Genomic DNA, 11,811 nt, shown 5'->3' with positions numbered 1-11,811 from the left:
ACACTTAGCATGCAACTGCACTAGGAAAAAAGGTATGTTCTTAGGTCCTGTTAGAACATATATGGTAACACAAGTCAAAATCCCAGCGAAGACCAGGAACTTTGTAGCTTTCACATGTTAGCAAGTTAAGGTAAGGACAAAGGGGAGCATTTTTTCCTAGTGAAGACAAGGCCTTAACCATTCAGTGAGACTACTCACTTGCATGAAGTTATACACTTGCTTAAAGTATTTCTGGGCTAATGCTTTGATCCTGCAAAGAAAACTTTGCAGGTGCAGCCCCATCAGCTATGTACAGATGTAGAGATCCACCTACATGGTTCTTTTCCACGATTGGAATTTACGTGAAGAAATTTAGATCATGTATAAAAATAAATCATTGTATTTTTACTTTTATTTGAAAGTGTAATTTTTTCCAATTAATGATGGTATGGATTTCTAAACTAATCATTTTATTTGGGAACAGTGCCTTGTTTCCATCTCCTCTATATGACTCTGTCATCACTGCAGATATAACCGTGAATTTAAAAAAATATATTGTTTGGCAATAGGGATTTATCCAGTGTCTCTAACAAACATCAGCTTTGAATTTATTTAATTTTAACTATCTTTTCTATTGATAGCTAATGCTTTTCTACATATACACCTCTGATTTGGAACAAACAGAAATGTGTTTTGTTTTGGATAATTAGGAGTATGTAAAGGATTTTAGAACTGAGACGGGAAAGTGGAAGGATTTGTTTGACTAGCATTTGGTATCTTTGGTGGCATTTAGAGTTTGGATGCTTATTAAAAGAGCCAACTGTATTCTGTAATTAAGTAATTGAAGTTGTCTTGGTTGTCCAATTTTTGTTGTTGATATTGGTAGGAATTTTTCTTCCTTCCTTCCTTCCTTGGGCACTTTTGATATATCTTTGGATTAGACACAATGTAACAACTGCTTTCTCTTCAGTGGATACCTTCTATTTCTTTCCTCTGCTTTTATTTAGGGGTTTTTTGAAGGTCTGCTCACTTTCTCAAGGTGTTCATAGTTCTGTGGACCATGTTTGTTTGATAGAGATTAACTCATTTGAATCTTGTTATTGGACCACTGATGTTGGGGCAGTTTTGCAACGGACTTCAAGGGGAGCAGAATAAAATCATTTGCAAACCCATCATCTTGACACCTGAGACCCTCACAAATTTATCAACTGTACTCGTACAATTACATATTCATAGATTTTAAGGGAAAAAGAACCATTATGATCATCTAATTTGACCTCCTGCATAATACAGGCCATAGAATTTCCCCAGTAATTTCTGCACTAAATCTATAACACTTCTGGTTGAACTAGAGCATATATTTTAAAAAGACATCCAGTCTTGATTTAAAGACTTCAAGTAATGGAGTATCCATCACATCACTAAATAAGTTCTTCCAATAGTTATTTACCCTCACTTTTCTTTGATAAGAAGTTCAATCTATTTAGCTTAAGTCGCTTGTAAGGCAGATTTTCAAGGCCTTGAATCCTTGTTTTTTGGGGTTTTTTTTTCTGAACACTTTAAAATTTTTCAACAAATCCCTTCTCTCTTCCCTTCAGGGGCTGGGCTTTCTTAATTTTGTTTTGTCTTTCAATACTGTTAGTGCAAATTACTGTAAGGAAATGGAAGGTCAAAAAACTGGGTTTTGCAGTTTCTCTAAGGTTGTGAGGAGTGGAATGGTGGCTGCCCTTCCCCAGTCTCTATCTCCACTTTGAAACCTCTTTGGTTGAGGTGGCAGCTTCATTATAAGCTACAGCCAATCAGACATGCCCAGTTCAAGGATCAGCTCTAGAGTTCTAAAGAGGGGCTGTTGGAGATCCCAACTGTCACCTCCGTGGATGGTGGACAGTTTAGTTGTCCAGTCTCTGCAGTGGAGCAGCCAGGGCAGGGCTTTCCAGCCACCGCCTGCTGCCTATGCTCCCCTTCCCACCCAGCTGGCTGTCACCCACCCTCTCCTCCCCTGCCGTTGCCTGCAGCCTACCCTCCACTTCCCTTTCCTGCTGTTGCCTCCACCTACCCTATCCTTCCCTGCCATCGCCTGCCACCAATCCCACCCTTCCCTGCCATCGCCTGCCACATACCCTAGTCCTCCTGCCCAGCTGGCTGTCACCTCCCCTGCAGTCTACCCTCCATTTCCCTTCCCTGCTGTCACCTACCTTACCCTTCCCTGCCATCGCCTGCCACCTACCCTACCCCTCCTGCCCAACCATCTATCACCCGCTCTTCCCTGCAGTCACCTGCCACCAACCCTACCCTACCTTTCCATCACTTGCCACCTACCCTACTCCTCCTGCCCAGTCCTTCTCTTCCCTGCTGTCTCCCACTGCCTGCCCTGTCACCTATCCTTTTCTTCCCTGCCGTTGCCCACCGCCTACCCTTCCAGAGAGGTAGCAGCCATCAGGTACGTGACAAATATCTGACTCCATATATTCAGTCTGAAAGGTTCTTTTGGCATTAGTTGCTGCTGGCTCAGGCTGTGCTGCACTTCCGCTCTCCAGAGCAGTAGAGCCCAACAAGCAGGGAAATATTGTCTAACCTCTTCATTCCAGTTATTCTAATAATCCGGCAACCCTCTTCTAGTACCCACTTCATGATACTTCCCTTTTGCTATCTTCCTGTCGATGAGCAAGCAATACATTCTTCTGACCCTGCTCAACCCTTGAAGGGAGAAGTTAGAAACTCATACCTCTGGTTACTAAAAATCTGGCAACACTGTGAATGAAACCTTGCCTTTAAGCATTTGTGATAAAGGTTTTAATAGCTGTCACCACAATTGTCCTGTGGCGCTGACCCAGTAAGTAACAACCACCAGGTAAGTAACAGCAGAAAGATGGATTATTACAGAATATAAATCTGTACAATTGTTGAGGGTACAAAATGGCAGGTAAATAGAGACAAGGGCCATGTCTGCACTAGATATACTGGTATACTATCCCAAGATGTGGGGATTCTATCCTGGCAAGCAGGGACTCCAGAAAAAATTGGGGGTCATGGTGGATAATCAGCTAACTATGAACTTCCGATGCGATGCTGTGGCTAAAAGAGCTAATACAATCCTGGGATGCTGAACAGAGAAAGGGAAGTGAAGCTAAACAAATTCAGACTGGAAATAAGGCATTAACTGTGACAGTAATTCACAATTGGAACAGTTTACCAAGGGTTGTGGTGGGTTTCCCCCACTGACAATTGTTAAATTAAAATTGGATTTTTTTTTAAAGATTTGCTCTAGGAATTATTTTGGGGGAATTTCTCTGGCCTGTGTTATATAGGAAGTCATGTATGTAGGCTTCCATGCCCTTAGAGGAGCATGGCATTGTCCTCTAGTCTAATGCATATAAATAGGATCCTACCAAATTCACAGTCCATTTTGGTCAATTTCACAGCCATAGGATTTAAAAACCATAAATTTCATGATTTCAGCTATTTAAATCTGAAATTTCATGTAATTGTAGGGGTCCTGACCCATAAAGCAGTTGTGGGGAGGTCACAAGGCTAATCTAGGGGGAGTTGCGGTACTGCTACCCTTACTTCTGCACTGCTGTTAGCAGCAGCACTGCCTTGAAAGCTGGAGAGCTGTGGCTGCTGGCTGGGAGCCCAGCTTTCTGACTCGGAGCCCAGCATGGTATGGTATTGCCACCCTTACTTCTGCGCTGCTGCTGGAGGGGCATTGCCTTCAGATTTGGGCCCCTGGCCAACAGCCACCACTGTCTGGCCACCCAGCTCTAAAGGCAGTGCAGAAGTAAGGGTGGCAATACCATGCCCCCGCCCCCCAATAACCTTCTGATCCCCCTGCAATGCCCTTTTGGGTCAGGACCCCCAATTTGAGAAATGCTGGTCTCCCTCATGAAATCTGTATAGGATAAAAGCACACAGAAAACCAGATTGCATGGTCTGTGACACGTTTTTCACTGCCCTGAATTTGGTAGAGCCCACATATAAACCCAGAAATGGTGTAGGAACTAATCACCTGCCTGTTCTAGTGAGGTTACTTGCAAACCTGGAAGAAGACAAACGGATATGAACAATTTTAAGCTTGTTTTTAAGATTCTTGGTAAAAAGCAAAATTGAGCGATGATTTTTAATATAAGTGAGGTTCACAGTCAGAGCAGATTACAATGACTTAAACCTGGTACATTGCAACAGGCCAAGCCTCAAGGTTCCCTTTCCTGGCAGCAGCACTCGGTGTTTCCCTGGTCGGCTGGTGCTCTGGAGGTAGCAGGCCCAACAGTGAATACCCCCCTTACTTCACCCTGCCCTGTGCCCTTCTTCCGGGCCCTCAGCCGCCTTGCCACCCTGCAGAGTCCCTGGTCCCCGTCAGGCCGCCAACTTCCTCCCGTGGCTCGCTCTCCCGGCTGCTGAGTCCTGCCCCCCTCGCCTAGCTCCTCCCTCTGCTCACACTGTCCCAGGGCGCCGGGCTGACATCACGCCCGGGGTTTCCATCGGGCCGAGGGAGGGGGAGACTTGACTGTACTGAGCGGCTGTAGCGTGATGGCGGCGGCCGGGAGGACCTAAACGGTGGCGGCAGCGGCGCAGCGCGCACCCTGGTTCTCTCCCCCTCCCGGTTCGGGCTTCATTGTGCGAAGCGCCACGGGCCAGTCCGCCGTGTAGGTCAGCGAGGGGCCCAGTGCGGCCGGCGGGGGAGAAGCGGCCCAGGCCCGGCGGCGGCGGCCGGAGTAGCCCCCGAGCCCGGGCTGCAGGCAGCACTTTCCTCTCCGCTGGGATAACGCTGTGTCCCGACAGCGCGGCCCTGGGGAGGCCCGGCCGAGACACGCGCAGGTAGGAAGCGGCCTGCCCGGGCTCGGGCTGGGCTCCTTAGTTTCTCGCCGGTCTGGAGCTGGACTCACTGCGGCTGCCGGGGGCTCGGCGGCCAGGCCGGGGGCTGAGTGGGAAGAAGCCGGGAGTGGGGCCTGTTTACCGCTTCCAGGCTGGGCGGGGATGAGGAGCGCGAGGGAGCTGGGCTTGCTGTGAGCGACGGAGGGGACGGGGGGCTGGGCTCGCTGGCTCCTGGTGGGGGAGCCGGCTGGGAGGTGGGAGCGCGGCCCTCGGGCTGCCTTGGCGATGTGAGGAGCGTGCAGTGCGGGGGCTGAGTCGGCCGGGGAGCCGTGGCCAAGAGCGGCGCCAGTGCAGGCCGCGCCGGGAGCGGGGAAGCGTCCACGGAAGAGGAGGGAGACCGACCATTGCCTGGAGGGGGCGGAGGCCGGGGCGGTTGTGACCTGGGCGCCCCTGGAGGGCGGGTGGTTGGGAAAGTAAGAGGCCGCTGCGTTTGGAGGATTACAGCCAGGGAAGCTCTTTGGCCAGGGGGTCCCACAGCACAGCAGGGGAGGTGTATGGTAGGGAGAGGAAACTGCGGCCACCGGGCCGGGCGGGTAAATTTGGAAGCTGCTAAAGGCCGAATAACTGGGATGGGGATGCCGGTGAGTGGCTTCGGGATGGCAGGGCCGAGGAGCCCGGGCCGCAGCGGGTGCTAGCCAGGCCGCCTAGCGGGCAGCTTTGTTGAACCACAAGACCCCAAGGTCTGTAATCGACAGGGGCGCTCCCACCGCAACAGCGCCTGGAAGTGCTGCGGCGACGGGCCGCCCCACGGACGCGCTTTGCCCCTTGTGAGCGGCCTGTTTGTCTCTGATTCCCAGTCGGGTTGGGCTTGTGGCTGGGGCAGGATTATCGGGCTCCTTGGTCGCTCATACCTTCCGCCATGTCCTTTGTGTACTGGTCTGGATGAGAGACTATGATGCCTGTAGCAGTAGCCCGAGGAAACCTGAGCAGGACAGACTCAGTCGGATCATTGTGGCCAGACGAGGAGGTGGAGCGGCGGACGGGCGAGCTGTGTATGAAACCCTCGTCTCATTCACATCCATTCAGTGCCTTCGGGGCACTCTTCATTCGCTGATTTGTTAGGCGGTTTATCCTTGTACTCTTGCTGTAGGACACTTACAGTGACCCCGGACGCTTTGGATACTTCAGTACACACAGCTCTGATTATCGTGGTATGTGAAATATTGACCATTCTAGCTGTGGGATCTTGAATTAGATTTGTTATTGGATAACTCTTGACAAGCATAACTTTTTAAACGAGTGGCAGTTAGGCTGGTTGATAGAGAAAGTGTTATGCTTGAACCTGGAAACGCTTTTACAGTATGTTTATAGTATTTCTTTAGTAATCTGAGTATTGTTCCATCAGTTGAAATAAAATACTTGTCTTTTTGCCCAGTACTTGTTTAAAGTTTATAATGCAGTAGCGCTTAAAAGCCAAGTAGGTCTGGATCACATTGTTCAGCTGTTGATACATACAATAAATGATAGTGCCTGCCCCAAAATGTTGACCGGTAGTACCTTCTCACTTACTGTAAATTAGAAAAATACTTTTATTTATTTTCAGTTTGTGTTTGTCACAGGACTTTCAATTTAACAGTTCCTTTGTATAACCAATCATACTCTGTTCTTTGTGTGGGCCTTTCACAGAGCAATGGGAAAGAGAAACGTTCTTTAAACAGGAAAGTGTGATTACAAAACTATCAGCAATTGCAGCGGGTTGTGCCAGAAACTACTTTTTTAATTAAGTAGATTTCATATTTGATCCTTTTAAGTGTTAGTTTGTTCGGTCAGTTATCTTTAGCATCTTTAGAGGTTGTATGGAACCATGCAGTATTTCAAGTCATATTCTTAACACTTTTGTATGTCTAACTCTGTTTTAGGTAATTTGGGAAAGGATCTCGAATACCTTTGGTGAACAGTTGAACAAACAAGTCAGCTGTAAAACACGTGGAGTACAAGGAAGACTATAAAGGGAACTTTTAATATCCATCTCAAAAACTGAGTGGACTTATATTTTAAACCTCTGAATATTTACAATGAATGGGCACAGTGATGAGGAAAGCATAAGAAACAGTAGTGGAGAATCAAGGTAAGCACTAATCATTTCAAGTCTCTGCTATATGGTCTTGTCTGAAGACAGCTTGAATTTATAACTTTATTTTGGACAGCTGAACCTCTTTGTCATAGATGCAGAACATAGTTTTTAGGTCTCATTCTGTCCCCTTCCGATCCTTATATAATGCGTCAGCTTGGTATCTTAATGCATGTTGTATTATAAGTATACAGTTTATTGGTATTTAGCCTGTGCTATATGCATTTCGAAAAAAAACCCGCATGCTTGGCATTATTTATTAACTGTCAGCATTGTTTCATAACAACTGTAGACCTTAGTAAAGGAAGTTATTTTAGTGTGTTAAATTAGTATTTAGGTAATATAGTTGGTCCAAGAGAAGAGCCTTTACTGTTTATAAACCAATTTTTGTCTTGGCTAATAAATTTGAAGATGGAAAAATATATTCAGAATGTCAAATTAAACCTCGGATATTGGAAATGCAACCTATGCACTCAGATACCATGGTGATGGGTACAGTATAAAAGCCCAACCTAACCTACAAGAGGAGGTAGGTCTTTGATTTTGTTATGTAGTCTGTAGTTTTCCTTAGTTGCTGAGCTACAAAAGCTTCACCAGTGTGACATAACCAGCACATAACCAGGTAGCAAAATTGTCTTCTCAAGTATGGCCATTGATTCACTGGCATTTTGAGTTATTTAACAATCTAATCTAGAAGTTACTAGTCTCAAACTTTGTTTTGGTGCGTGAGAATGTACATTGCTTTTAGTTGTTTAAATCAGTGGTTCTCAAAGCCGATCCGCCGCTTGTTCAGGGAAAGCCCCCTGGCGGGCCGGGCTGGTTTGTTTACCTGCCACGTCCACAGGTTCGGCCGATCGCAGCTCCCACTGGCTACAGTTCGCTGCTCCAGGCCAATGGGGGCCGCAGGAAGCGGCGCGGGCCAAAGGATATGCTGGCTGCCCTTCCCGCATGAACGGTGAACCGCAGCCAGTGGGAGCCACGATCGGCTGAACCTGCGAACGCGGCAGGTAAATAAACTGGCCCGGCCCGCTAGGGGGCTTTCCCTGAACAAGTGGCGGACTGTCTTTGAGAACCACTGGTTTAGAAGACATTCCTCTTGCTATAGGGAAATTTATTTAGTGTAATACAGAACTTGTTTTCAAATCAAGCAAAACAGTCCTCATGGAACCTCAAAGGCTATTTTTTGGTTTTCGTAAATTGGAGTAGGAAAGATGAAAACTGTGTGTATAATTTTTATGAATTTTGTAAATTTAGGGTCTCTCTGGATTTCTGATTTCTATAGTAGAAAATGCAACTTCCTTCTAAAAGATTTTTTACTTGGTTGCAGAGAATTTCAGCCAAATTGTTCCATTTTTTTATTTTTACCATCTTTAGACTGAAACAGTTGTAAAGGAGGTATGAACTACCTCTTTTTTTCAATGGGATGTTAACTAGTTCTCATTCAAGCTTCTGTGTGTAAATATTAACTATTTAGCTAATCAATTTAATGTGGTTAATGTGTTTAAGCACTGTGGACAGAAATTAAAATTTGTTATCCTACAAATGTGCTTGGTATGGTGTCAACAGCTTCGTATAACTATAGGAAGTTCAAAGATTTTTATTTAAATTAAAGTAGTATAATGCATGCTGTACATGGGAGGGGACAAGACATACAAAAATGTATTTACACAGTAAATGTCATCATGCCTCTGTGTAATGAGAACTTCAGTTATACCTAGGAGGAGTAATGTATATGCATCTTAAAATTACAAGTTCCAAATTTTTGTTTTAGTGCTTGATAATGATAATGATTCACTCTAATGTTTCTGAAGGCTTACCTGATGAGTAGACAATTATCTTGCTTTTATTAGAAGCAGCAAGGTTGTGGAATTTCAGCTGCAGTTTAATACCATAATGTTGCACAAGTTCAGAGCTTTGCTTATTTTCACTTTCTCAGGAAAAAAAATGTCAACAGAGCTTGGCCTCGTTGTAAATCAAAATTCAAAAACTGTGGTTAACTTGTCTGGAACATCTCAAATGTTTTGGCAAATGTATGGGATTGCATTGCCTACTTAAAAAGAAACACAAGTCACCCTAATTAAAGATAATGTAGGAAGAGAGATGCCTCATATCAAACTGAAACACTGCACCTGCTACATAATGTATATAGAATAGCAATGTATGTGTGTTGTTTAAAAAAGGTAACATAAATTTAAAATATTACTATTAAATAAGCTGTTACAAGTATTTCCAATAACCTGATTAAAAGTGCATACCAGGCAGAGATTCTAATATACTGAATTAGCTTGATTATTAAATGTGGAGTCAAATTTCACTCTGCATTTAAACACAGCTTGTTTAAATGTATTATTTATTAACCTTATAGCCTAATAATGCATGAATAGAGCTTAAACAATCCACCTGCCTACTTGCAAGTTGCAAGCAGGAAGCTTTCCTTTGTGAATGATAGATACAGTATACATTTTCATTTTTAAAAAGTTTTGAGCCCTAGTTGTGAAGGTAATCTGAACTGAAAGTAAATTCCACCAGTACTGTCTAGGTAAAATCTAACACAGGGTTCTTAAATGTGTGGTCCACCCATGTAGTTTTGTTATATTGTAATTCTTTTCAGAGTCTCCAGCATCTAAGCTTTTTTAAAAGGGCATCTAATCCTCCTTGTTGCAGAGATAAGCTTCCAAATGTAACCAATGCAGTGATATCTGCATTCAGCCCGTAACCCAGAGATATGAACTCCCATGTTCCCTTTTAATCTGACTAGAAGATCAGCATTAAAGCCCCGTGATGACACTTCACTGTCAACATTAACTATTTAATCACAGATCATTTTAGTGGATGGAATCGTGGTGGGAATAGGACTGAAGCACACTGGGTAGGTAATTGGGAGTTGCTGCAGGGAAGGAAGTGCAGAGAAAAGGACAGAGGAGGCACTCAAAGACAGGGAATGGGAAGAGAAACCACGAAGGGTATGTCTACACTATCTGCCAGATTGGCGGGCAGCGATAGATCCAGTGGGGATCAATTTATCGCGTCTAGTCTAGACTCAATAAATCAACCCCCGAGCATGCTCTCGTCGACTCCTGTACTCCACTGCCATGAGAGGCGCAGGCGGAGTCGACGGGGAGGCGGCAGCAGTCGACTCAGCACGGTGAAGACACCATGGTAAGTCGATCTAAGTATGTCTAGGTACATTATTCACATAGCTGAAGTTGCATAACTTAGATCGATATCCTCCCTCCCCCCCCCCCCCCCCCCGTAGACCAGGGCTAAAAAGAGGTGAGGAAGTAAGAGAAACAAAGAACAGAAATAGTGGTGAATCTAAAAGGGTCTTTTATCTTCTTGGTGACGACGCAACAAATAAGGCACTGAACAAAATATTAATTTTGTTCCCATATTCTTCCCTTGAGCCCTGTACAAACTTTGGGATATTGCTGTGTGTTGCAGGGAATATGTAGACCTCAATGTATATCCTGGTCCATGGATCATAATTAAACATAAAAATGAGCCCTCTCCAGATGAGTTTCACTTTTGATCTAGAGTGCTTTTGCTGGTTGAGAAAGTTGAGCAGTAACTGAGGACAACTGGACTTAAGTATGCATCCAATGAAGTGAGCTGTAGCTCACGAAAGCTTATGCTCAAATAAATTGGTTAGTCTCTAAGGTGCCACAAGTACTCCTTTTCTTTTTGGACTTAAAATGGAGCTTGTAAAGTAGCAGCCAGGAGGCTGGGTAACAGTAGATCATCAGATAACCTCTTTTGCTGTCTATCACAATAATTAGAAGGCTCTGGAGTGGGAGGAACAGAGAGAGAATTCAGCTTCTTCCCAGCAGAGAAGGGGGTTGGGGGAAACGTTGGTTGCGGACTTCAAATTTCACACACTAGCAAGAAGTTGTTGCATAGGTGAAGCCCTCAAAGATTGTTCCAGCAGCAGCCTGGTAATGGAATTCTAGCTGTCTTCCATTCCCCTCAGTTGGGATGGGGAAGGAAGGAAGCAAAGATCTTGCTTATGAAGAGTGCCGATCTCCCTTACTTTTGTGTCCAGTCTCCACCCCATCCAGAGGTTGATTAAATTTATCATCTGGCTTTTCTATCCCTGTTCACCCATAGCAGCTGCCAGTTAGAAAACTTTATTTTACCACTTGTGAAAAAAAACATGTAACTTTTATGTTCATAGTCCAAGCATATTGCATATGAACCTTGTCTGTGGTAGCAGCCTTCGTGCTTATAATTCACTGCTGGTGCTGGCAATGGTGGAAACTGTAGGTTGGACAAGACTAAACATCCTATCATCTAACCCGGCTTTTTGTCATCCCAATGTTCTGTTACATAATTGTTATGGAGACTTCTTTTTATTTCTGCTTATTCCAGTATGTAAAGACAATATCACAGGATTATGGAATGTGTCCAGAGCAGTTAACAGTAGCCTCACAAATTGTTGTTCCTCTGAGTAGGAAGGAAGCATGAGCAGATAAATTCAGTAAAAATAATACTGTCTTTGTGCAAATGGCCTTTGCTATGAAGGAGGAAAGAAACATTGTTTGAATCAGGTGTTCTTGAAAAAGTTTTCCTTTGGGGAGTAGTAGCTGTTTATGGGGGCTCAGCTACAATTGCCTGCTAGTTAGTGTCAAGAAAAGCTTAGTGAGCAAGTTAGCACAGCCCCACTGGGGAAGGTCACTACTGTATTACCTACTGCTGAATTGCATAAGGATAGTATCAACACTAATGGGTTGAACAGAGGGTTGCTGTGATCTGGTTTCCATTTTTCTGCTCTTACTATGTGCTTCAGGTAGAACAGGGCAGTGAAGCATTGAAGAGTGCATGGGGAGGAGGGAAGTGTCATTCTCCCCGCTAGTAGTCAAGAAATGACCCTGGATAGTGTTGTCCCCGAACCC

General features: G+C 44.8%; 1 protein-coding gene across 2 annotated transcripts in view; it reads left to right on the top strand.

Annotated features, from left to right (window-relative positions):
• The first annotated feature begins 4,406 nt into the window (after nucleotides 1-4,406).
• The window catches only part of CHD1 (chromodomain helicase DNA binding protein 1), an 86,745-nt gene continuing 79,340 nt past the window's right edge, over nucleotides 4,407-11,811 (top strand). Inside the window, exons 1-3 of one of the 2 annotated variants that reach the window (XM_007054090.4) lie at nucleotides 4,442-4,794; nucleotides 5,942-6,002; nucleotides 6,711-6,919. In XM_007054090.4, coding sequence (XP_007054152.2) covers nucleotides 6,867-6,919 — 53 coding nt within the window. In that variant the 5' untranslated portion in view covers nucleotides 4,442-4,794; nucleotides 5,942-6,002; nucleotides 6,711-6,866. Of the gene's footprint in view, nucleotides 4,795-5,941; nucleotides 6,003-6,710; nucleotides 6,920-11,811 lie in introns of both variants that reach the window. The other variant, XM_027830675.3, reaches the window with a different exon arrangement.

This window comes from Chelonia mydas, chromosome 5, assembly GCF_015237465.2.
Source record: "Chelonia mydas isolate rCheMyd1 chromosome 5, rCheMyd1.pri.v2, whole genome shotgun sequence".
In the NCBI taxonomy this organism is placed as follows: domain Eukaryota; kingdom Metazoa; phylum Chordata; order Testudines; family Cheloniidae; genus Chelonia; species Chelonia mydas.
Note: the sequence above shows the minus strand (reverse complement) of the source record. Positions and strands in the feature narration are given on the sequence as shown.